The sequence below is a fragment of the Pygoscelis adeliae genome, unplaced genomic scaffold (assembly GCF_000699105.1).
Source record: "Pygoscelis adeliae isolate BGI_AS28 unplaced genomic scaffold, ASM69910v1 Scaffold290, whole genome shotgun sequence".
NCBI classification, from domain to species: domain Eukaryota; kingdom Metazoa; phylum Chordata; class Aves; order Sphenisciformes; family Spheniscidae; genus Pygoscelis; species Pygoscelis adeliae.
Genome location: NW_008823965.1, coordinates 612,001 through 639,002, shown reverse-complemented (window position 1 = coordinate 639,002; position 27,002 = coordinate 612,001). Strand labels below are relative to the sequence as shown.

At 39.0% G+C, this 27,002-nt stretch overlaps 1 protein-coding gene across 1 annotated transcript in view; it reads right to left on the bottom strand.

Annotated features, from left to right (window-relative positions):
• VMP1 (vacuole membrane protein 1) overlaps positions 1 to 27,002 on the bottom strand; it is a 64,598-nt gene that overhangs the window by 4,040 nt on the left and 33,556 nt on the right. Inside the window, exons 8-10 of the mRNA XM_009323884.1 lie at positions 15,999 to 16,079; positions 12,191 to 12,307; positions 9,666 to 9,727 (exon numbers count right to left, since the gene is read on the bottom strand). Coding sequence (XP_009322159.1) covers positions 9,666 to 9,727; positions 12,191 to 12,307; positions 15,999 to 16,079 — 260 coding nt within the window. The remainder of the gene's footprint in view (positions 1 to 9,665; positions 9,728 to 12,190; positions 12,308 to 15,998; positions 16,080 to 27,002) is intronic.

Here is a 27,002-nt window from a genome sequence, read left to right as displayed (position 1 = left end):
CGAGTCAGTTTTAAAAATGAGTTACAGTTTGAGGTTTCTTTTCTTTTTCAAATGACACTTGGGAGCCCGGAAAAGCTACTGAAAGGTAACAGTTTACTTTTAAACTTCTGCATGATTATGAAATGAATATTTAAATGCTGAGAGATGAATGATTAACAGAATGGTTGTTCAAACGCCTCCATTTTTTTCCTGAAAACTGAACTAAGTCAATGCCCAGTTAGCATTAAACAACAGAACAAAGACATGAAAACCAGGTTCAGCTGGCTTGAAGAGATCCTGGTGCATCAACACTGTATTTCACATTTTTTTTCACTAAAAGTATTCCGTTTTGGGGTTTTTTTTGTGAGCATGACTAAGAATTAAGTGCACGAGATTCATTTTAGTAAAGATATTTTGACGAACTGTAAGATCCTGAATGCAAGGACCTTGGTTTCTAAAAGTCTGCACATTCGCAGAGACTTTAATACTGAAAAAAAGGTGCATAAAGTTAAATAAGGAGTAAAATGAAGCAGAGTAACATCTAGAAAATCATGAATCCACACTACTAGGAACAAAATTCTTGAAATCCCTTTTCAGCGGGACAGTATTGGTTACTTGTACTCTTTCGACAAAATTCAATCATTTAATCAACCAGCTAACATATATGGCACCTAATATCCAAAGCGTAGACACCACCTTAGTTCTAGAAGTCCTAAAAATCAGCTTGCATTTTATTTAATTACAAACAAGTGAGTGGTGCCCCCCTGCAAACCTTGTGAAGTTCAACTCACTAACCCTGTTTTCATCAAAAGAGGAGGGGGAAGACTTCAATATACATTTTCAGGGATTACGCTCAAACCAGACGCAGGTACACAGGCAGGAGGAACAGATTTGCATCGTAATTCTGCACCACTTCGCAATGACTGCAAGACACACCTTCAAAAGACCGCTGTAGTTTCAGGAGTCTAAATGCAAACCACAGGCGTATTTACACATCCGACTTAAGAAGGGAAGATGCTAGAAGATAACCCTGTTTTAGTATAATCTAAAACCAATTCCTTGCATTTGCCTTTGAGAATCAAGCCTATTGTCTTTCAAATAAAGAATATGAAAGGATAAGAAAATAAAAGGACCTTAGCCCACAGCAGAACTTAGCTCATCCACACTTTGTAGTCTCTATCTGCCAAAACAAAACACACAAAACCCCCCCAAACACACAACCTGCTGTCCCTTCTCAAAGGCTTCAAGCGTCGGTCTGAGTGAGCTGCTTAAGGACTTCAATAGAAAAAAAAAAATTTAAAAAAAAGCGCCATTCACTAGAAGTTGTGTCTGTCAGAATAAGCAATGAAATACATTTCACTAGTTGCTGTCATTGTTATTAATGAATTTTGCAGTTAATCGGCAACAAGGATGCGCTCCTGGGAAGAGAGGGGCTGTTCTTGTGTATTCTGTCCTTTCAACAAAATTTACCTGAAGAACAAAGAGACTCGCTACAGTCTTACCATACGATTCAGACAAAAATGTTTTGGATTTTTTTTTGAGGAAGAAAAACCTCTAAAGAAGTTTTTATTCAGAAGAAGTTTTATAAACAGTTAACATTAAACACCAATTTTTAATTCATTCTGATTCTCTGCTAAAATGGAATGTTTCATATGGAACTGAAACTGAAAACAGACTTCCAAAAAATTGCACTAGCCTTTGGTACAGCCTAAATTCAATAAATCATAACATTTCAGTAAAAAACATTACTTGCATTCTAATACTACAACATAAATGTCCACTAAGAATTTTGCTTCACTGAACTGAACTTACTGAAGCCTGGTTTCGGAAGTATTACCTGGTATTTGTAATTAAACAAATGCATCTTTGATTTTTTTTTTTTTTTTAATTAAGAGCTACAATTTCTATCCACATGAAAAACTATATAGCTTTTTTTTCCCAACAAATAAACCAAAACTTCACATCTGTTTGAAGCACCACACTACAGAGATTCAGCAAAGCTGTTCTAGGATTAGTTTAAAAATTACACCAGCTATGTACAGATTCTGACAGCATGAGTCCTAAAACTTCTATTCCGGTGACAGCAAACCTGTGTTCATTAAAATACACTGTACAGGTTATTAATTTGCTTTTCCAAGAATGACTGTCAACAGTTGAACCTCAAAGGCATGTCACCAGTCACGAAGTGGCAGGGAAGATTTTTGGGAGACTTATCTTTTTAACAGAATCTTTGGAACTACAGGTAGGAGTTTTCTCAAATGGACGTGGATGAAGCACCAAACCAAAAGGAGAAGAAAAAAAAAAAGTATTTTCCCTAAGCCAGCTTAACAAAAAGTAGTTACTCAGTACTCCAGTCAACTGCATTTTACCAATATTAAAAATACCTCTTCAAAACCATTTAATCATTATATTTGCACTTCTGAAAGGCATATTTTTCATCTTACGAGAACTTGAGGAGTGCAGGTTACTGCTGAGTTATTGAAATTTCATAACCTATGCTTTTAGAGTTCATGAACACTCAAATAATTACAAGCTGTGCTAAATGCTGAAGTACAGTTCTCTATCAAATGCTGCATTTTTGTATCACTGCGGTAACATTTCACAAAAAAATAATCTATCAGTCCACAATTTAGGATATAAAGTTCCCATCTTACAAAAACCTCTGCACATGTGCACATCCGCCTGCTTTTTCAGAGAGAAATGTTAGAATTGGCAAGTATTTTCAAGAAACACCGAAGCTGCCATTGTAGACCCACATTTTAGAAACATTAATATGGGGGGGGGGGGTTACTGCTGATGAAAGTTTCTCATTTTTAAGAGGCCTCTATCAGCAAGTGATTAAGCAGCTGATTAAGCAGTTCTTAAACTCAATTTATTTTGATGGAAATTAAAAATATAGATAGGAAGTTCAGTGGCATTCAGTTCTGAATTTTATACCCTATTCAGCAGCTCATGTGAACAACTGGACTCAGTCCCCAGTTGTGATGATCAAGAAACATTAAGCACTGCAGGTTTAAAAACGTGGAAGTCCATTTTATCATGGACATAGTAATCTGAAGGGAAATGAGAACCATAATAATTGAATAGATGGGTGCAAACAAGCCGCCAGGCTCCCAGGCCGAAACACACCGAAGCCCTGCTTGGAAAGGTGATGCAATATTGAGTCACAACCCCGGTTTATGGATGATCTCTCTAATATCCACAGCTGTTAATTTGGAAAAACCGTTTAACTGTTAACACGGGGATTGCTTTTGTCAGACTCTCTGGCATGCACATTTTGTCCTCGTCCGGACCCTCTCAGCGTCTGGGGACAAACAGCATCGTATACATTTCACTCAGATTCAGCTATTTGGGCTAGTCCAGCTGTAGAAAAACATCCTTTTAGGAAATGCCAGCACTACAATTCGGAATGAAGACAACAGCGAAAGAAATTCTGAAACAACAGAAAACCAAACTAAGAGGAAAATATCATTGTGCCTTTTGTCAGCACAAACCCTGCCCACGTTCAGGGTCTCGCCCTGCGTCCTGCAGCAAGCATGGCCCCAGGCCAGAGATTATCTCCTGCGAAAAAAGGGAGTTAAGTGGCACTGAAGAATGCGTGTGGCACGGGGTCTTCCCTCCCAGTACCTCCAACTCTTTTTGTAATAATTTATTTAAATCAGACTAGCTATTGACAGCTAGGCCAGGGGGCCAAAGCAAAGGCTTTCAGCTTCCAAACAATTATGCAAAACATCATTAAATCATCATACCCAACGCCCATTCCTCCCACACAGAGTTTCTCTGTACTAGACTCACATTTCTACATTCCCTTGTAAGAACACAAGAAAAATCCATCCTGAAGCTCAAAAGCAGTAAGGCATTCGGTAAGAGGCACCACGCTGGGTTATTTCAGCCGTCCCTCCCGCCAAAGAAACTGGAAGTTTTGCTCCAGCACGAGATCAACTTCTTTGACAGTTAGACCTTTTATAGACTATTGAAAAATAGATCCCAGCGGAAATATTTTTACGCCACTGGACAATTAGCAAAGCTGATTAATTTGCATGCCATGTTCACTGCCTAAACAGAGCACCTTTCTTCCTGCAAGTTATCTGAACCTTCAATGGTTAATTTTTTTCCAGACAGTGATCTAAACAGGCTTAACGGTTAGTATTTTAATGAGCTGTCATTTCCTGTGCTGATAAAGATTCTCACAGTATTTAAACCATCCATTTCCCTGAGGCTCCGCCAATACCGGGACCCTGCGCAGTGACTCAGAGCGGACCTCAGACTCCCCGCCTGACTCAGCCCTGACAGATGATGCTGCAGCAAACCTGGACCCCGGCTCAGAGGGAGCATTCGCAGCAAAACCTGGGCTATCGCGGAGGGAGCAGCCACAGCCTTCAGCCGCTGTCACCGCCACTTCGGCCCCAGAGCATGTGGTGAAACTTAGATGTTATCTGCGTTCAGTGTTCTAAAATTGCAGAAAATAAATCTGGTTTATGGTCAGGATCAACAGAAACATTCTGGGGGTTAAAAGGCTACTTGGCAGATTCACTTGCTTTACGAGATGAAGAAAGAACATATCTTATTTGAAGATTACTAAGCTAAAACTGTTACACGTTTGACGTCATTTATACCTGGAGCCACGCTCCAATACCCACGTTAACCGAGCTGTCCGCAAACATTTTTTTTCTTGGGACATTCTGTTACGTTAAAATCAATGCTTTCAAAAATAGGAATTGCAACATCTCTGAACTGCTGCTTCTTAACTCTGCTCAATACTGCTCTTTGTAAGGAAACTTCTGTTTGTAGTTTAAAGATATATTTTTGCACACAACTTAGGAAAAAAAAGCTTGCTTGTTCGGAGTTAAATCCTACAAGCCTTTTGCAAATAAACTTCTATAATTCTGTTGTGATCCACTGGAAGGTTTTCAACACCAAAGCTACTCAAATTTCATCCACATCTGCGTCCCTTTCAAGACACTAAAGCCTTTTTTGTGCAGAGCTGATCTATTGTGTACAGGGTGTATTATGAGGGCACAGTCCCACAGGTTTCTGATATACTTGTGGGAGGAGAGCCATCGATTTATTCTGCCAAGAAATGTCAGGTGTATTGGTATAACCTTCCAGAAGCATTTCTCTCAGGAGATCTTGAAGTCACTGCTCAGTTAGCCACGTTCGCAGCCACCTCAGGTTATTTTCGGTTGAATTCTACTACACAGGTTGTGTTTTAAATATTGACTGGAACCTATTTTTCAAAATATCCTTTAATGAAGACGCCGGTTCAACAGGACATGGACTTTCTGGCACACGTGCAAAACGAAGGTCCACCAGGTCAGGAGGAGTGGTTGGCAGACTGTGCCCGGCTCCTTTGATGCTGGTCTGCCCAGAGCAGAGCGATATGAGGCAGTGGAGATGAGCTGGCAGAGGCCACGCTACGGGGTCGTACCCTGCTGAAGGCCCCCAAAACACCCAGGCGACCGCACGGCACGATGTGAATCAAAAAAAGGGCTCTTCCCACCCCAGGACAACTGATTTCTGGTGCAGCCCTTTCTATCACTGTAGCTTCTTGACTTATATTCTAGAGAAATAACCTAAACCTATATTGTAAATTATTTTTGAAAAAAATATACAATCTTTAAGCAAAGTTTCCAGTTACACCGGTCACCGTGATTCCATCTGTACTTCTTTTCGTGAAAGGAACATCATGCTCCTTACAAGAATTAACTGAGATTAAGTTGTGAAGCAAAGAATTACGGCACAATAAATAGCAGCAAACTGGTTTGTCAAGGCAATGGTTCAAGTACCTGTTACCAAAAAACTGTTTCCTCTAAGACACACAATCACTAAAACCAGCCCGCATAGCTGGTAAGCACGAAAATTTGTTCCACAAAAACCACGAGGTTAAGAAACCCTTCGGAAGCACTGGTATTTTGGGGTAGATTTTCAGGTCTGAGTTTGTTGAATTACCCTTCACACCGTTAACACGTCTCGCCCACAGAACATGGCACTAACAAATCAACTTTTAAAGATCTGTGGCAGTATGGCAGTTCTTTTACATGCATTTCACTGGCTTCTATTAAAACTCCAAATTAGTTTATTGACTCAGTTCATTAATTGAAGAGATTAGTTTCTACTTCTCTTCAAATTAGCAGGGCATCATTCGCTACAGGCAGTAGTTCACTCATTTTGCTAAGAAGATAGCGTCCCTGGTGTATCCTACGAGCAGCGTTCATGCCTCCCCTTTGAGTAACTATCACAGCCGCTGTAATTAAGACCTGCCGCAGCCGACGGGAGTTTATCATTAACTTAACAATAGTCAGAGGGAATCTCTCTGCCCGAAGGGTGGGATTTGTCCAAAAGGGGTGCAGCTGTACCGCTTGCCACTGAAGTTCAGATGCTTCTGAGGGGAAGGCCACGCGCTGCCTAACGCTATATAAACCCCGTTTTTGAATTCTTTAGGTCTATTGAAGTTCTAAAGTTAGTAGCTCGTTTTCACAAAATACAAACAGAGCATGCTGAATTAAAAAAAAATTTAGATCTTTTTCTTCCTGAACATTTACCCAGAGTTGATGGCAGACAGTTTTGTGGGTGGTGTGTGCTTTGAGAACTATTTCTTTAGTAGTTTTCTGGGAATTCTTAATCCGCATTTGAAACTGCCACTTCAAAGAAAATATGATCGTGCTTAAAAGCAATATGCTTAGTGTGACTTCATAAACAGTCCTGCAGCTGTAGGTAAAAAAAATTAAACTGAAAGATTTAAGAGCCAAAAGACAACCCACAACACACATGATAATTAAACATTTTAAATGGGCTAGGTTTGGCCTAAAACCAGCTTCAAAGTATTTTACATGGACGATCAGTAAGTTAAACTCTTCTTTAAGTGACAGGACAAAACTTTTACACACCATCCTTCCTCACAAAAGCTTATGAACGTAACACAACCTGAGAGAAAACATTATCCTCCTCTAGCATTTTGGACAGCAATAACACAACTTTAAACTATTAACTGGTAGAACAGGCTGATAATTACCAGCCTCACGTGAGCTATCCGTATCTTTGTAATCCTCTTCAGCTTTGGTTTCAAGACTCCTGCTACCTTTGGTTTCTTAAGCCCAGCCACGTCTCCTTGTTCCTTCTAACGTGGCTTGCTGCGGCGCAGCTGCCATTTGCCTCGCTGCTGCCACCACCCACCCTTCGCACCTTTCTTTTTTTGTGCACTACCTACCACCAATGTGTTCAAAAATTATTTGTAAACCGCTTTTTAATTTCCTGCCACATCTTCTTTTCCTTTTCTTTATTTAGTTAATGTAAGGAATATTGTATGATCCTTCTGTAATGGAGACCTAGACAAAATTGTAAAATCAAATTACCCCAAATTATATTAAAACAGCCTGGTTATGGCAGGCTTAGTGTGCAACGCCAGCAGCATCCAGTACCAGAAGTAAACAACTGTTGAGCTATGGGCAAGGTCTGCAGGTGAATCAGTTTTGCTTTTTGACTCACGTAGTTACTGAGAAATTCTCTCTGGCTTATAAAATCAGATATTCTCAGACTTTATCTCATAACTTAATCTTCTGTCTAGATTTTAGTTATCCTGTCTATTAATATGTTCATTATTTTAAAGTATTGTGCTTAGACATTTCCTATTGTGTAAGAGCAATATCCCAGACAAAAAAAAGTCTTAAGTCATTGTGTCGGATGGAATTTGATTAAAATAGATTAAATAGAACTAGATTTTAATTTAATAATAAGGGATTTAATGTGAGCTATTGTTTAACATGTTTTATACTCCACTCTGAAAGAAATTGATGAGGTAATGCTAGCAGACAGCTTGGGAAAAGTCAAGGATACCGGGACATTCCAAAAATCTTACTGTCTCCCGACAACATTTTTGAACTCTGACATCAACCATCTAATAAAATCTGAATCCAGCAGAGGTCTTGTGAATGCATTCAAAGTAATTCGATGCAAAATTATCTCCAAGACAGATGAAGTAGGAAAAAACTACTAGTTTTGGCTCAAAGATTTGCAGGAGAGTAAATTTTTGGAAATATACCTTACCTAGTAGCAGTGCTGATCAAAAGTTAGTAGTAAATTGTCTGGTGTAATTGATACTAAGAAAAGCTAACTAATGGTGGTTAAAAGTAGCCACATTTCTCTTTTTTTTTTTTAAACTTTCAAAGCAACAAATTAATCTTGAAGTTTGTTACAAACCAGACACCCAATCAGAAGATCAGGAAGTAATAAAGTCAGGATTTGTTTCATTAGTGAAATGCCCTAGAACGTCTCTTCTGACACTCCTTTTTCTTTGTGTAGCATTACTACTTCAAGTTTACATATTTTGAAAGGAATTATTTCCAGACATTCCTCCCCTGAAACTGTTCTTGAGGAGTGTGGCTTTTTGGTTTTTATGTGAAAATAGTTATTACAGTTTGGATAGCAAAGTGTCAATCAATTTGCCCCATATTACAAGTGAAAGACCTTGGAAAAGTAGAAACACCTTAGAATTTGTTTTCTGGATCCATATTAGGTATCTAGTTTTAAAAAAACCACAACCAAACCACAACAATAAAGCTTTCTATTTAAATGTTAGACTCACATTTAAAACTGTAAACCTGCATCCCTGACATTCATCTGATCAGCGTACCGAAAACAGGCAGTAGCTTCCCCCCCAAGAACACAATTGTTCCTTTGAACAATTAAGCATGAATTTTTGAGGACATCCACATGATTTGATCTAGTTGCCCACGTTTAAATTAATCAAGCTGCATACTTTGTTTGCGTTCAAGCAGTTTATGAAACTTCTGCACGGTTAGAGAGGCACTGCTGCGTTGTTATTTGCTGGATTACCAGGCAGGAAATGTTAACATCAGCAATGGATTTTAAAATTACATGGAATTTCAGGACTGAACAGGTAGATATGAGGCAAAAATCAAACACTATCATCAGTGTCCGACCTTCATTCAAACCCACCGAGGCAGCATGTAAGTATGTTGTTTTAATTGTCTTCCTCCCCCTCCCCCCAACTGTTGTTAGCTGGGTTTTTGCTTAGTTTTCTTGTTTTAAAGTGAGATTTTAACTTAAAAAATAAAATAGTAATCAATTACTAAAGAACTCAGTCAAAAAAAAAAAAAAAAAGACAAACTTTCTCAAAATCAGAACAGTTTATCCATGAAAACTGTCATTTCTCCTATGAAAAACCAAGTTTAATAGAAGGGAGATAAAACTCTACGCACCAAATTTCTCATTCTGACATTTTATGAGGGATTTAGTACTTTAAATGTATAAGGTAGTTCAAATTGTGGAAGATGTGTATTGTCATCTTGGGACACTGCATAAATCACAGTTCTTTCATTTTTTTGTCATAGGATCACACTACAACATTGAAGAAAGTCCATCAACCCCCAGTCTGTTTGCAGCTAAAAGTGTAGCTATCTATAACTGGAAGAGCTGTATCATATTTCTGGGTGAAAGTTAACTGTTGGTACTATATAGTCGGGGCATCTGACCCTCAGTGCTATTATGTTTCTTGAAGTACTTGAAGCCTTTGAGGTGAGGAATGAAGTTGCAAATACGACCTAAATTATGTGTTGGCCAAAGCTGGCACTTCGGAGCAAAGCACCATTTGCAGCACACCCAGTTTGACTCCTCCAGTATTTTTCCACTTATGAGTGAAGGTATTGCTGTGTTAAAGAACTACTCACCCGATTAGGGACACCATCTGCTCCACTATATGTTTGCTGAATGTTATAATAACGAAGAGTTTCTGTAGGAAGGAAAACATCAGTTAGAGAAACATCTGATCAAAAGGGAAGCAGAGACAATGGGGTACGACAATTTATGTTCCTCTCCAACCAGACAGCTTCTCCAGCACTCACACATAGCTTCCCCCTCTCTTTTCTTTCAAGATCGTTATTTTTCAATACTCTCTTCAAAAAGAGGCATGAGAGAGAAAAGCTGTTACTTTATTATTCTATTTCCTCATAGATTTCATTTCTTGCAACGTTTTTGTAGCCTGTGTTACTAACCATTGCATCCTCCCCAAACTTAAATTCCCAGAAGCTCAAGGTCACTTTACTCCGTCAACAATGTTTTCATGGAAAAACAGTCATCACCGTGCAGAAAAATTCACATCCCCTTACACAAACACACGTACTTAAAGATCACAGGAGTGAAAAATAATATATCTTTTAGTCCGCTAGCTCATGTGCTTCAGACAGAAACGTAACAAAAAGTACTTAGTGAAGAACAAAGTAAAAGCCATTGGGTACCTGTCTGTTCAAAAAAACTTAGATTGTCACTGTCTCTAATGCAATAGACTATTTGAAACAGAATAATTTCAATAAAAGACACTTCTGTAACACATGGCTTGTTGACACTGAAAATCCAAGTGTCCATAATTTTACCACTCCCTTCTCTTCTAACGCAAGTTCAAATTTTGTTAAAAGAGCCTTTGCTAATTCCACTTTTGTCATATTTGACAGCTTGTTCGTTTGCAAAGAGCGAGCAAGACTGTGTGTAGATGGTGTACACACACACAAACAGTTCCCACCGTCTCCTCAAATCAACGTAAACATGATCTAACGAGAACCGCATTCACTACTCTGGAAATAAAGGATGTGACTGGAACTACACAGAATGATTTCGCAGTCTGGAGGAAAAGACCAGTTAAAAGCAGCTCCAGGACGGCCACTGCACCAGAGCCACTCGCTTCCTGCCTAGAGAAAGATTTAATTAAAAGCCTTTTCCATGACTCTTACGTTTCCTAAATTCCAAATTGCAGCAAGATCACTACAAAAATCAAGGCTGTTGCACAAGAGGATGCTTGAAATCAAGCATCGCAGGAAAGAGAATTCTAATAGCTAAACATGTTACAAAATAAGATGATTTACCAACTGTACAAGACACTGGGAAATATTTTTTCACTTACATTTCATCTGAGTGTGGAGCACTATAAGTTACATAGCAAACACTCTGCTAGCTAAACAAGACAAATAAAATAGTAAAAGGAATATTACACAAATACTATTTCAATTTCTATGTTGCCAGAACATAAATTCTAACCGTACATAGATTTAAAAGCAGAAAAATTCAGATAATACAAAAATAAGTGTGGAGAAAAAGCTGTTCTATCACAGTGAATGAAAGAATTTTCAGATCTATTTATTATTTTCTGTTTAAGGACCGGGCAAAGTAAAATAACCATTTACCAGAACGATGGGAAGAAAAAAAAAAAAAAAAAAAAGTTTTGAAGATTGAAATCTTCTGTTCAGGGCAAAAGAAAGATTTTGAAGCAGCTTGGTAAGGGTACTAGATGAGTAATTTTATACTACTAAGAGCTTCTGCTATTTTAATGTAGTGACAGCAAAGATTTCCAAGCAACACAGCTACAGGCACTGCACCAGCCCTATGGAGATGCTAAAAACACCAAGCCCCAGCTGAAAACATTGGTTCTAATCATTACAGAGCGAGCGATGCAGTTCACGACATAGCACTAACCACGCCGCCACCGGTAAAGAATCGCCAGGGAGTCGATACTTCATCTTTCATTGGACAAAATGGTGATGCATCTCAAAAGCGAGACTCAAAATTTTTGAAAGCAACTGGAGATTCTGCTTGCCCAACTCAGAACATCCGGTAAGGCTCTGAGTTAGCGAGAAAACCTGGACACACTCTGAAATCAGGCCCTTTCAAAAATAATATCGACTGAGGACACCAAAAATTGCTAACCACGCCTGGAAGTTACGGACAGTACGCCCAGAGCCACACCCTCAGACTGCTTTCTGCAGGGCCTGGAGGGCGTGGGGATTTCTCTACACACTCAACTGAGATAAAAGGGAGCATTTAAAAGTGCCGCTTCACCGGTAAAGGCTAGTTACAGTGCTCTTTGAAATGAGTATTTGTTACCAAAAAGGCAAGTTCCTTATGAGTACGAAGTCCTTTCAGTCTGGTAAAAACCGTAGGTAAATAACTTGGCTAACCACCAATTTCCTGAGTGGTGTAGGCAAGCGAGCTCATTAGTTTGTAGCTATAAATTATTCAGTTGCCTAAGTTTTGAGCATAAGAAGCCTAGCAGATGCTTTATTGTAAATCCTTTGCACCAAATTAATTTCCATTACTTCAGGTCAGGAAGGGAGACTCCAGAATTCGTTACGAAGTAACACAGTGTAACTCTCAAAAAAACCCAAAACCTCTTCACCCCGAGCCCTGAGGGAGGTGTAGTACTTGCCTGGATGTGCATTTTAATTATGGCTTTCCCAATCAAGGTTGCACCAAAGAAGGTCCAGAAGGGAACCAGAAAGTGTCCACACGTTATCCCGGCCAGGTCAAACAGAGGGTTTGGAATCTATGAAGTGCAAGGGAAAGAAGTTCATGATTTGCAGCACTTACTTAGACGAACAGGATCGCAACAGACTTGGAAACTTTGAAAAATGAACATTTTCCCCTTATTCAACTTGATCCAAAACTCTCGTGTCTTAATACTTACAAAAATGTTAATGTCGCACCACATAACTTAAGTCTCTGGGATTCAGCTAGACAATGTCCCAGACAATTCCATTCTCATGGTCCCTCCTTACCCCTGGATTTCAGAAAAGCTAACAAAAAGTTTTCCATGTGAAATGCACAGAAACCACAGTAAAGCCATTCTGAGCGATTTATCAAATTTTCTCCCTGACAAGCACATCACTCTTGGAAGCGAGTGCTCAAAATGACCCCAGTGATTTCCATCGGAGAAAGTACATAAAAACCTGGCATTTATAGTCATATGTATCCAGTTTAAAAGCACTGATTAGACTTTATTAAGCATATGCATTTCATCTAAAATTAAAAGATTTTTTTTATTGTTAAACTGTTGGCTTGACGTTTGGTATCGTGATACTGTCTGTAAAATATTTTTGAAATTAAACCACGAAAATATCCAAATTCCAACCTTTCACACTTAGCATGCAGTACAAGGGCAGACTGTCCGAGTAAACGCATGGGGTATGTGTAATTCACCGTAGCAGCATATTACTGGGCTAATATCCTGCAGTGTTTGTGTTGTTTTGTTACACAAACAAATAAAGAGTGTAGATTGTTAAAGACCATAGAAGACAGTAACGCTGCAACTGACCGGATGGAAATCTGAAATCTGTGAGGAAGCTTATGAGGGTTATACCTAGCTGTTATAGACTAGCAGTTCAAATTTATGAGCACCCACACCACCACCTGCATAGGAAGAAATCCGAAACGGTCCCTAACCATGCCCCGAAACGGTCTCTAAACACGGTCCACTTCAACTAAAATGATTCTCTACCTCTGACAGCTGTCTTAGACATAGGAGGCTAGTAAATTATTTACTTATACCACAGCCAGATAATTTTGCTCTTCTGAGCCAAGTCTGCTCTAGGTCTCAAGTATGTTCTTTGTTGGTTGGCTGGAGGTTTTTTGGTAAGTTCCCAGTACCTTTTAATTACTGCATTACTATCACCATAGAGGGAGCAACATGCTTTAGGCAGGGGTAACTGTGAATATCATCAATACATTAAACATATCACGGTAAAAAGTTACTCAACAAGTCCACGTTAGGGTGTATTAGCAGGCCAGCGAGGTTTTCTCTTTCTTTGTTTTTGGAAAAACACACACAGGCAGTACCGAGGGTTGCCAAAAAAGCCCACAAAGACGGGAGGGCAAATTCTCACAAGTCACAGCAAGGATCTTCCAGGGCTAATTCTTGCTTTGTTCCTCCCCCAGAGCTGCCTCTACATAGGAATTAAGCTCCAGACAGTAATATGGCTTTCTTACTGCCACTAAACAACATCACATTCAGTTGATTTCACTGGATAAACTTGCAATGTTTTAAATTCAATTCGATTGTGGTTTTATGTAGCATTTAGAAGCCGCTGCTTGCCAGACAACAACCTGCAGCTAGGACAGTCATTACCACCTTACAAGCAAGTTCTCTAAGCGTAAAAAAAATACACCCAGCTAAAATACTGTTTAAAATCCAGAAGTAAAATCGCAATTATAAGGGGGGCAAGTAAAGGAGACACCTTCTAGCACACAGAGAAGCACACAACAAGCAAGAGAAGCCCCGAAACAAAGCCCTGAAGCTCATGGGGGAACACACAAATGCAAGGAGCACACGTGGGGGACTGCCCTCCTCACCTACAGACGCAACAAAAATGCATAGCTTTGGATCCCTATGCTCTGTCAATGCCTCTGCCACGTTTAACCTCACCCTTTTTACTGCTACTCTGCAGTTATTCTGTAAACACATTTGCAAATCCTCAAGCGTACTGTGGTGGATTCACGGTTCCTCATCCCTCCCCCAACCCGGGGCAGCCTACATAAGCAAAAGGAAGCCGGAGCTCAGAGCACGTTGAAGGACAGTGCAGCAAGTAGGTAAGAAGTTAAGCAAAGGTTTAAGTATTACTAAGCAGGAACTATGAAGAGTTTACACATCATCTCTCATGTTTACCAACTCCTTCCTCATCTTCTCCTTTTTCCCTCATTTCACCTTGTCCAGCCACTCCAGTAACTCATCCCTGCCACCTACAAGCTGCTGTTCTGATTACACAAGACAGACAGAACAGCCTATGCAGTGATGTCTCACAAGATGGTGACTAGAGGGTAATGAGTCAGAGGCAGTCAAGGAGCAGTCTAAGAGCTTACTGGATGGAAAGATTTAAAGAACAGCTTGTAACCTACGTCTCCACTCTAAACATGAAGACAATTCAAAAGATTAGTAAACAGAAGTCATATGCCAGCAACTATAATCAGATTAATTCTTTCCAGCTAACACAGGTTACTTACATTCGAACAAATAGTTAGCATTGTCATCTCTACAATTTAGGAAACTAAGAGAGATGCTAGACAAGTGTGAAATTCATACCTCATCAGCTGAGCAGCCGGCTAATGGCTGTGGTTATTCCGGAAGAATGGGATCATAGGGGACCTACACTTCTCCCCTTCACTCTAATCACATTTCTGTGCATCACGTCCCACATTTTGTGTGGGGGATGGAAGAATAAGGCACACCATTCCTACCAGTTTTCATTAAGCTTCCAGAGAAAGGTTTAAACCTCAAATGGTTCAGTATTTTTCTACTCCAAAAGAACAGTATTATCCTCCTTAAAACACTAAAATAGCATCAGTGGAGACGCTCGTATTACCTCTTGCTTAGAGAGGAAAAAAACCTACAAGGAGTTTGTAGTTCATGTAGTCGTGACTCCGAAACTGGCTTTCTCATTCCGCTCCCTCTGGTTCCTAGTGACCCAAAGATACCTCCAGCGCAGACTTAGGAGAATTACTACGGATGGATATCCTAACCAGGATTTATACAGGTAGTTTTCCACTCTTCAAGCTGTGTATAACTTTGGATTTGAAGATGTCAAGCACTGTAAGCTGTAGGACATAAACACCTAAAGAAATTATAATATGGTTCCAGCAGAACCTGTAAGTGATAATACAGCTCTTGCTGCATCTTGCCAGCTAATAATTTGGGCTAGGAAGGTCCCAACAGGATCAGTGGGGCACACGACCCGATCTGCCAAATCTCCACTAACACGGAGCAGCGAGCAGCAGTGTGCATATGCCTTTGTTAGAGAAGACACGGCCTCAACGTCGAATGCAAGGAGCACCCCTGGTCTGAAACAGAAACTTCTTGAATTTTAAGAATGTCTTAGTTCAGTCTCGTGTAGTTTAAGTCTTTCTTACTCTGACAAGCCTTTAGCATCTTTAGTGAACTGACCTGTTTTTGTCAGGTTTCACCCCACCATGCTGAACTACAGAACTGTTAGCTGTGCTTTTATGCGGAATTCACTGTGTTTGGTACTAATCTAGGACTGGAGTTTCTCCATGCTATTGTACTTGCCAGTACCACAGCCATCCCATTTCCCTAAGCACCACAGACAACACAGAAAGAGCCAACGAGGCATGAAGATCCATACGGACTCAAATAAAACCAAGCCACATCTCACAGCATTAACTTCATTCCAATACATTCAATCTGCAATCTGCGATTATAAACCCCTCTGTTACCGAAATGAACTTACTGAGGCGCAGGCCAAAATGCCGAAGAACCCAACCTTCTGCACCAGGTTCTGGACAGCCAGTTTAGCCCGGGAAGCAAAATCCTGCGAAGAAGAAAACGAAGCATTAATGAGGCAAAACCCAAAATGAACATACCTCAAAATGTATGTGATTTCAATATCCTCCATGCTAAGGGATTTCCTAATTAGCATTTGGGAGAATTTTTAAAACAAAAAGGCCAATTTGAAACTCTGGGCTTAGAAGGAAGAGAGAGAGATTCACAATGGTCAGTGTGAAAATCTGACCACCCACAGGTACTGAGTTTTGTTTTTCAAAACCCTGCAAGTGGCACCAAGTTGGCACTACTATGGAAACAGGTTTTCTAGCATTTATTTCCCCATACCTTTGAATTGCCAATGCTGCTTGTACCCTCTTCCTTAAACAAGCAAAGGGAATTAGTTTCCTTCGGTATCATTTACAATGTTGAAGAGGCACTTTCTCAAAACGCAAAGCCAGAATATAATCATCCCATTATATCCTGAGATCTTTGCTCTCAAACCCAGGACCTTAATCAAAATAGCTAATTCCAGGCACTCCCTACAACAGACTTGTAAAGTTCATTAAATCCATACAGCTGAATCTAAAATACTTCAACAGCAACAAAGGTGGCAGACCATACAACATTGAGCTGTTCCTCACAAAAACGTGCTCAGAACGTGCTGCCCACTTTTATTTTGTGATCGCAGCTTTCAAACATATTCATGACGAACTCAAGAGTCTCCAAGTTTACCAAATACACAGTAAACATTTTTAAAAGCAAAAACAAAGATTCTCACAAGCAGTTTATTTGAATGTGAGTAGTGAATTTACATGAGAATAAAATTCTTTTGAAGCAAAACTGCCCAAACAGTTTAAATCAGGGTCAATATTATCTATTCAGGCTTGGCAACAGTAGTTATAGAGAGACGAGTACCTTTGGGAATAGCAAACTTTAAAAAGTAATTATTAATTCTTTTTAAAAACCGACAAATAAGCAATAAAAAGCTGAGTTTCCAGTAGCAATGCAATATTCACTGATGTGCATTTTGTAGAAAACTATCAGATACATTTCTCAAGGAAGTTACTTTAATCAATAATTAATGAAATTCTAAATTCCACACGTCAAAATAAATACAAGATAATCCAGATGAATTAAATTTATGCAATTTTAGCTTTGTTACAATTCTGTTGACACCTTCAATACTATATACCAGTGCAAGTAAATTACAATTACTTGACAATGTTCTCGCATATTATTTAAATTCTGAACTACAGAACTGACATAACTTTCTATGCCAGATTAAAGAAAAATAAAAATATCTGTGATAAGGCCATTTGCTGTCTTTTTGCATCCCTTTTCCATGTAGTAACTTTTCTCCATTACAGTGCTTTAAAAATAGTTACAAATTCTCAAATAATCCCCCCAATTCTTACTGAAATCAGAAGAATTCTATTTATTATACTTTATATTCTAAAAAATAACCCAAATTAAAACAAATAAGTCAACTTAAAGAAAAATGCCAAGTAAATGAGATTTCCTACATCTTACAGTGGGACATTTTTAACCACAGGAGAATATAAAACCCCTTTTAGAATAGTCTACAAGGGGTGAACTTCCTAACTTTCACCAGGAGTAACACCTTGGGATCGTGAATGTCTTATTGCAAAATGGAATAGGGGAAATATTCACCCTTTGCTGAAAACTTGTTCCTGACATTTTTTCTGTCTCACTTCTAGGATACGTGCGGTATGCACGGCTGATTAAAACCTACTCCCAGTGAGGCTGATACCAAACACTTGAACTTACGTTAGCAGAAGCAGGTCTAGAACACGCCTACATGACAAGTAAAGTAAAATTTTTCATGCTTTTCAGTTAGAAGAGTACATTTTGACACAAATTGTTCTACAGAACAAAAAGCGATAATTCACCAGCAAACTAAGTCCAAAAATCTTGCAACATCAAGGGCAGCTCCTTCTCAAGCTAAAATTCCCTCATCATTATTTCCAAGTTAGTAAACAAAACCAAAACAAGTCAATGTGCGATCACTACTGCAGGTCAGCACTAATACACACACTCAGTCCCACTGAGGATTCGGGACATGAACTGAAAAGGATGCAAGAGTCTCTTGCAGAGCGTGAGCACACAGCTATCAGCAAAGGAAAGAAAACGCAGCACACTGAGGAGACAAGAGGTATTCTAATTCCTCAACCAAATGCAAAAGTAGGAATGTGGGTTCAGAATTTCTCTACAAATTAATTTAAAATGAAAAAGTGTGTTAAAGCGTCAGTAACATTGTCCTTTCAACAACAGATTTTGTTCTTTGAAAAGGTGAACTGAAAAAGTAGTACCTTATGTAGGAATTTCACGTCTCCCCCTGTACTCTACAACAAAGCTGAATGTGACCATGATATTTTCAGTTCCTATTTTGTTCACCATTTCACAATGCTCATGGGGTTAGAACAAGATTTTCACTTTTACAAGCCAATAAAGAGTTTTTTCACGGCTCCATAAATCTCATTGTAAAGTATCTTTAACATAAAACACTACAACCCAATTATTCAAATAGGTCCATGGCATATTTCAATAGAAGTTGTTTCTATTCTAGTTTTAATGTATTTACCCATTATCTTAGACTGCATTGCTAATACACTGCTGTATTAATTTTCACAAGCTGGAACTGGAAACAAACTCTCTAGCAAGCGACCTATAAACTAATGCTTGCAGCACAGCTGGATTAATAAAATATATTATAATTATATATAGATTGACCATATTAACTTAGTGTAAGCACAGGGCACCATTCTCCATCAAATTTCTTAAAAATAAACAGCTTCCCTCACCCACATTTCTAGACTGCTGCAAAATTCAAGGTTGCCTTAAAACTAATTTTCTCCCTCCAGCTAAAAACATACAATTTGTGTTATAAAACCAATGATGAAACTGTTGGAAGAAGTGTAACAAGTTTGTCTCTCAAAAAAACCCAACCCAGCGTTGGGGCAATTTTTCTCACCTTATTAATTCATAACTTTAAAAAAAGAAAGTTATTACTCAGAATTTTTCCTCTTCAATTTTTTTTGACACTCATTGTCTATTACAAAGTGCTCCATGGAAAGCACAGCCAGAGTTCTAAAAACTTCAATCAAGAACTTCTAATCTGTCTTCCTTTTCCAAACTTTCTAAATAAGCCAAAAAAGACAAATTAAGGATTTTTTTTTCTATTTTCTATGATCTAATGTAATCATAGCTACGAGTAATTTGCACGGTGATATACAAACCAGGGTTGCAACAAAACTATGTATGTGCAGCCTCAACATTTACTTTAACGAAAACAAGTTCAGAAATACTTCTGTTTGGCTGCTTCCTTAAATTGCATTTGTCAAATCTTTGCGACATCTGCAATAATAAAAAAACCTTAAAAGTTTCATTTCTCAGAGAATACAATCATCAGTTTCACAACTTTTACCTATTTCACAATATAATTTTTCTGTTATAAAGCCTGCACAGAGAACAATCTTTTTCTCTACTTTTTTAAGCATTTGAAATAAGAGCAAAACGACTTTCACAACTTATTGCTTTAAAAAAAAACAACCAAAAAAAGACATAAAAGTTCAGCTACTTACAGGCAAAACATTTTCCCCCAAAATTAAAGTATCTAGACTGGACTCGACTCTCAGCTAATATGATTCATTGTCTATAACATTTCAGGATACTTTAGCTCACTATGTCCCTTTCAAAGATGATTTGGTTTTTTGGTTTGGGAATAGATTTCCTGTGACTGCTACAACACAGGCAAAGGAAGGTTAAATGATTAAACATTACTTCATTGGGTTAATCATCAGATCTCAAGAATTGCAGTGGAAACAAGAGGCATAAAAAGGTCAGTGCTGAAATACCGATTCACAAGTCTCAGCTGGCGGCTTGAGGAAGTTTGCTTCATATCTGCCTTCAGTGAAATGGCACGTTTTATTGATACCAGCATTTCATTACTACATGTTGCAAAAGCAAAAAACCCTCCCAAACCTCCAAACCTAAAGGGATACTAAAGTGAAATTACATGTTTTGCCGCTAAGTCAGATTTACCACAATGTTCCTCCTTTAAATATGCATTATGGTACAGCTTTGAGTACAACTTAACATGGACCATTTATCCCTAGAAAAAAGCCCTCCTTCTTGAAAGAGCGAATGGACAATCTTGTCTTAACTACAAGGCTTCATGCCATCCCTCTGTTTTACTTTGTTTCCATTTATAGTTTAAATCTCTATTTCTTTTTTCTCCCTGCATTGTAAAGTAAGTTGCACAAGCTCCTCTGTATTTGAGTAAAGAACGTTTCACTGGATTTAGTTAACAAGCTTGAGAAAAAAAAATTTAAAAAATAATCAATTTTTACTCTTTTCCTTCTGTAACACTGATTTATTATCAGAAAACAGAATGGCCACAATTTATTGTTCACACTGAAATTGTGAAGCCTCTTTTTTCTTCATCTCCAAGAACAGAGATTCTTGATGGATCCATAGCAAGTAACTGGTCGATGGTTACCAGGGAGCTCTGAATAATCAGCGTTGGATTGAATCCCATAGTCCTCACAGAAACAACCCATAAGACTTCGGCAGAACCTATTTTCTTGAAAGACTGCACAGATGGGCCTATAACGGTTACGTAATATAACAGTTTATTTTCTAACATGAAGTTGCAATCGGTTTTTAGGAGCATCAAGAAAGCTCTGACTCCCTACCACAAACCAACTCCTCCTTGCGTGCAGCAGTGATGATAGTTGTCGATCTCTGAAAGATACGATCCAGAGTTCGAATGATTTGAGGCCCAGAAAAACCTTTCTTCTAGCCCAATTTTTTTCTGCTGTAAATATGTCGAACACTTTACAAATGTATCGGTGCATATAGCACAAAGAAGGCGGCCGGTAAAGAAGGGAAGGAATATATGAGACTAAATTCAATCAGAAGTTCATAGCTCACGTATTCTCTACCGGTAAGAACAGTGACTTAATGTAGGACCAGGGGGAAATCAGTGATGCGATTATTAATGCAATCGCTCAAGCAGCATATTAATTGCCTAGCAGATGGTAGCTTTAAGAAGTTCAAAATATATTTCTGGAAGGCTTGGGAGGGGTTAGGCAGGATTTGTTACTCTAATAAAAAGATAATTGTGAATGAACATTAAAAAAAAATACAAAGACATAAACAGAGATCTGAAGTGGATGTGCTGCACCTTGATGGAATGGGTCCTCCACAAACAAGGAGAATGCTGACGTTGCTGTAGAGATAGGTATGCATCCTAGTGCCAGCAGACTCCCCTGATGCAAATGTGTAACTTGCATGTGAGGAAGAGGTGGACAATCCTTCAAGACTTGGGCAAAATCTATATTGTCGTATAATATTTACTTAGTAGTAACAAAGTTTAATTATCCAAATAATAATCTGAAGAGCAGAACATTTTTTTCCAAAGATTGAAGACGATATATGAAGCTACCATCTCAGATTATCGAAATTATAAATTCCTTAACATTTAAAAAGCTGCCTACAAAGACAGTGCTCCTTTTTATGTAAAAATCTGAGTTATGTTAAAAATGAGCTACACAATATTTTGTTTCTTCAGGCTTTCTATTACAACACAATGGAATCAAACACAACTTATGGGAGAATGACCATTTGTGGTTAGGCAATGAATTCTAGAATTTCAGAGGACTGGGAAGAATTATTAACTCATTGAAATAACATATTAGCTGCAGAAGAGCAGTTTTAAAGAAGTCGGATAGCTACCGACAGGCTGAGAGGTTACATTATACATCCATGCTAAGCAAGCAGTAGATCGGCAATGACGTTTAATGATCAGCACGGTAACCTGGAGTTAAGATGAGGAGAACAGAGATCAAGATACACTTGACAGTCGTTGCCTATCACTGTAAATAGTTCATCACTCGGTGACCAAAGAAACCATTTCATACCTCTCCTGCAAGACATCAAAGGTAACAGATCTCATGAGTAAGGTTCCAGTAAGCTGCAAGCAGGAATATTTTGGTAGCGGTTCATGGCGGTACTGATCTCCCACTCCGTCAGCTGCGATGACTCTCAACATCTAAACATGTATGGAAAGGGCTGTGGCCCTGGATCTCCGTTCTAGCTTTCTCAAAAATACCTCCAGCTTAATGCAAATACGGGGCAAACTAAAAGGGGATATTTCCATCTTGATGTCTGAAGAGAAGAGGGTGTGAGAGGTAAGGTTTAAACTTACTTATCACTCGAAACTCTGGGAAAGGAAGGCCCTGTCTTGGAAACCGGGCTGTCAAAAGACAAAGTTAAAAAAGGTTTTCAAGGACTACTGAAAGCAGCTAAGGGAAGGTGGCAGATCTAAGCAAGCACTGAAGTTTCATAAAAGAAAGGTATTTACATACGATAGGCATAGGACAGACATTCCAGATTAAGAGGACTGGCTCAAATTCTAAGCTTGGGAAGGAAATAAATTTCACTTCACAAGTAGTCTGGGTTTTCTGAGACACTGAGTTCTGGAAAAGGAATAGGGTAATCATATGGGAAAGTTACAAGAGAAAAATACGTCCATGTTGAAAATGGAAACACAGTTTTAGGAAGTACAATATGAAGACGACTGAACGGCAATGAAACAGGGCCCTTGACTTCACAGGCTTTACCAAAGAACTGTGGAAAGACAAGAGAGCAGTACCTACAAAACCTCATTAAATAGACTATGTCAGAGACCTGGGGACTTAAAGCCAGTAAGATTTCAAACCATTAATCAGGATATTTGTAGGCAAGGATGAGCATACAGTAGGTACTACATACAAATCCCAAGTCAACAAGAAATCAAATATACAGGTGAATTATTCTACTAGCCTTTCCTAGGACAAGAATACTGAATACAGATTGTTAAGGGAAATGCACAGATTTATTTCCACATCTGTTTGTGTTCAAATTCTTGAGGTTGGTTGCATGTTAAGGGGTGATGCTGCAATCCACAAAGATAATCGGAAAGATGCTCATCTTTGGGACTTTGTAAACTCAGACATATGAGTAACTACAATTAGTTCTTGCGCCAAAAAATTGAAGTTTTTCCATAGAAAATGCAGTTAAACCTATTGTCCTCATAATCAGATTTTAAAATCGCTGTTAGGAAAGACAGATGTAAGAAGCCATAGATAGAGCCGTGTGCAGAGCTGAATCCTTTGCAAGTCGTACGGGAGCAGAGTGTAACAGAGCGAAGCGTTCATTCCAACAGCAAGCTTTGCTTTCCCTGGTCATTTAATTTTAACCTGTCTTGGAGTAAAAGTGTGAAACTTCCGAGTAATGGATCCACTCTATGGTAAATAAGACCTCCCATTAACATGAGTAGGAAGGAAGTCAACCAGCTCTGGATTAAACAGACTATTAGCATTAGGAACTTCTAGATATTTTCTTCATTTCATTAACCAACTGTACTGTGGTAAGAACATTTTATTTCCCTCACTTCTCCCTCTCCCCTAGACCTTGGGGGAAGAACCAGCAAATGCTTTTTCATAATAAACTCCATCTCAGGAGCTTTAGTTTTGAGATTTTTAGACTGATACAATCCAACACCATGCTCAAGTTTGGAAGCGATATACCAAAATCAACACGTATTATAGAGCTCAAAGGGTTAGCAGGCGCTCTCAAACTTAAGCCAGCATTTTCCACAACTAGAACTGAAGCTCTGAGACTTCTACATAAAAAGTCCTTTTGCTTCACACTGTAAGAATAAAGAAATTTTGTAAAGAATAAGACACAATTAAAGGAAACAGTCTGAAGGAAAAGGAAGGAGCATGTCCTTTCAGTCTTATCAGATCTGTCCTGTAGACCAATAGCCCTTTTAACCACATCCCCTGCCACCTCTACTCCTCAACTCAGGTCTGTGCAGTAGCATGAAGCAACATGTCCCCTTTGACACTTTGCAATTTTATAGCGGTACACGAAAGCATGAAATAAAATTTATTATTTCTTTGCTTGCTAAAAAACTACTTTCTATTCACATCTTGTAGGAGACCTGGCAGTGAGCAGATCCTGCAATCTATTTCATGGAAGAGAGTTGTCAGTTTGGCATGTCAGGGAAGCGGGAAGGCCGTTAGGACAGTCCAGCGTTGGAAGAGATTACCCAGAGGGGTTGTGCAGTCTCCAGTCTTGGAGGGCTTCAAGACTAGACTTGACAATGCCCTGAGGAACCTGAGCTAATCTCATAGATGACACTGCTCTGAGCAAAAAGTTGGACTAGAAACTGCTTCAGGTCTCTTTCAAGATGAATTTTTCTGCGATTCCATAACGAGATACTAGCAGCCACTTACAAAGAGAAGAATGAAGTAAAAGAATATCCTATCACTCTGGTTCCCACACATCAGCCATTGACCTCTGCAGCCTTTGCTTCTACAGTTGAAAGCGTACGCTGGCATTGCCTCCACCAACGTGCTGCCTGCCTAGAATACCATTGCAGCTGCACAGCGAGTGCTCATTTATCTCAAAGCTACAATTGCAATTAGTTATTGTGGCCACAGGTCTGCTGATCTAGTTATAGTGGTGTGACAAGCAATTCCAAGATGCCGTCAAACTTTTTTATCTATTACAAATTATTAAGTCCTATTTCTGGAGGGTTTAAGATCCAGACATCGTAAGGAAAGGCTCATGATTGCTGGAATGAAGCAAGTTATTGCTTTGCTTTAGCCACCATCATCAAGAAAGGAAGCAATTTTTGATAACCAGACAAATAGATTGACCTTTTCAATCCCTGACAAAGCAGAGCCAAAGTCACCAGCACTGAAAAACACACACCGTTTCTCCACAGAGAACTTAGAAATAAGGAAGAAGACCCATGCACAGAAAAACCACTTGTAGAATAAAAGTGAGCAATTTCTTACACAGCTGACAAATCCTTTTGCACACACAAGTCTTCCTACGCAGCCTAGCCAGCAGATGTGCAATGCTAAGCATACCTCTCGCTTGTTCTCCCTGGGAAGTAGCAGAGGTTCCCAGACAGCTTAGAGAAGTGGTCTGCATACCAGACTCTTGTACAACACAGATATTTAAACAGTGTCTGGAGCAGGGGGAAAAAAGTAGTCATCTTCTTGACTATGATACCATAATTAATTTCTATCAGTTATTGAAGGCTCTCCCTGAAAAAATATTTTTGAAGCAGCCTTTCTGACCCAAACTTTTGATCATTTATCGGTCTTTCTCAGAACACTGGGGAGTGAAATACCAAATATTTAGGACCAAATTGTTCCCTTAGAAACTTGTGTCGGGCATCCCTGATGCACACAGAACAGACATGCAAATTCAACAGCAGAGCTCAACTAACTGCTTCTCCACAACTACAGTGCAAATGCAGCTTGCAAGATTTCCAGTAAACTTGGCGACATTCTTTCTGAAAAGGTTCCTTTCTGTTGTAAAGTGAGAGATTTGTTACTGAAAAAATGCCTCTCGGCTAATATCCTAATACTGAGAGAAAACATTGCAAAGTAATCCAGATTTCTTCAATGGCTCGATAATTTCTGATTTATGTACTTACTAAACATTAAAACGACAGAGGGCCGCGTAAACAAGTTTTAGGGAACAGACGTTATCACCAAGAGCCGTTCAAAGAAGAATGTGAAAAAGTCATCTCTAGATTACCATTAGCAAACATAATGTAATGCTCGTTGCTGTTTTTTCCTTATCTGTAAGCAGGTGTGCAAATGAATAGAACAATGCAGGCACAAGACTGCCCTATTCTCTTGCCAGTGTCCAAAGAAATCCAGCAAGGAGGTGGCTTACACATTTGTTACTCATAGCTCCTATTGTCTACCCTCTGCCTGTATTAACTCTTCGCTACCTCTTTTCTCAGGACGTCCTCTATTACAAGTTCCCTTATTTAAAGCTTTCATTGACTCATTCCAAAGCTTATTTCAACGCACTAATTTTGGAGAACAATTTAAAACTAAGCTGATACTTAGTATATTCACTGCTTATTATATTGTCTGTGAAAAAAAATCACCACACTTTACTATTAGTTCACTATCAGTTTGCCATCTCACTCTCAAGCTATAGCATTCATAGGAAGTTTCTAAAGTGAAGCTTCAAGGTTTGATTAGTTTTGAATTTCCCTTTAATTATGGGCCAAGATAAAAGAGGTAAGATACCTCCCCTATGTAGATTAACAAACGCAGGCATCAAACTTCAGGAATGCAGTGTGTGAAGACAAGCCTCCTGGTGGCCACCCATCAGGCAGCCTAGACCAAACAACAGCAACCTCTTTCTTGTACAGCACAATTAATAAAGAGAGGAAGCTGATGAGGAAAGGGGGTGACTGGAAGACTGAGCAGGAGAAATTACGAATGGAATTTGACGTTGGGTTTAAACAAGTTATTTCTGGGAAAGCAAAAAAAAGAAGTCAAGGTTTTCCAGTTATTGTATGTGACTTCCATTTTGATGGTAACTGCTTTATAAAAACCTGCTTGTGGTCTACTCTAACTTCTTTTTTCTTGTACCGAATACCCTTAAAACCTTTTCATTAAACAAGCCAGCAGCCAGGGAATCCTCTTCAAGCAGGAACTTATCAGATACCAGTTTAATCATGGGAGATATCCATTTTTAATTTGGCCATCTTCTTTTACACTTCTAATTAAGTAACATCTTGCTTATTAGTTGAACCTAATCATTCCATTTGAATTAAGTCACAGTGTCATGTCAGAACACAGTGCTGGGTTCTCCAAGTAACCATGGCTGGGTGTGGTAGTGTACTTTGTTCTGCTTCTGCGAAGAGAAACCCCACATGAAGCCGTGGAAAAGCAATCCAGCTCCAGGCACCAGACCTTTCAGAAATGCTGGAAAGATGGGTTTAACATGCGTCCAACTGTCACTATCGCAGAAGTTCATCAGTTTAACTCCTTGCAGACAAGAAGCCGACTCTCCGAGCAGGAAGTTGTTCGGTGGAACTCCTGACGCAACGCAAACCGAAGCAGTTGCAGCTTAGCTTAAT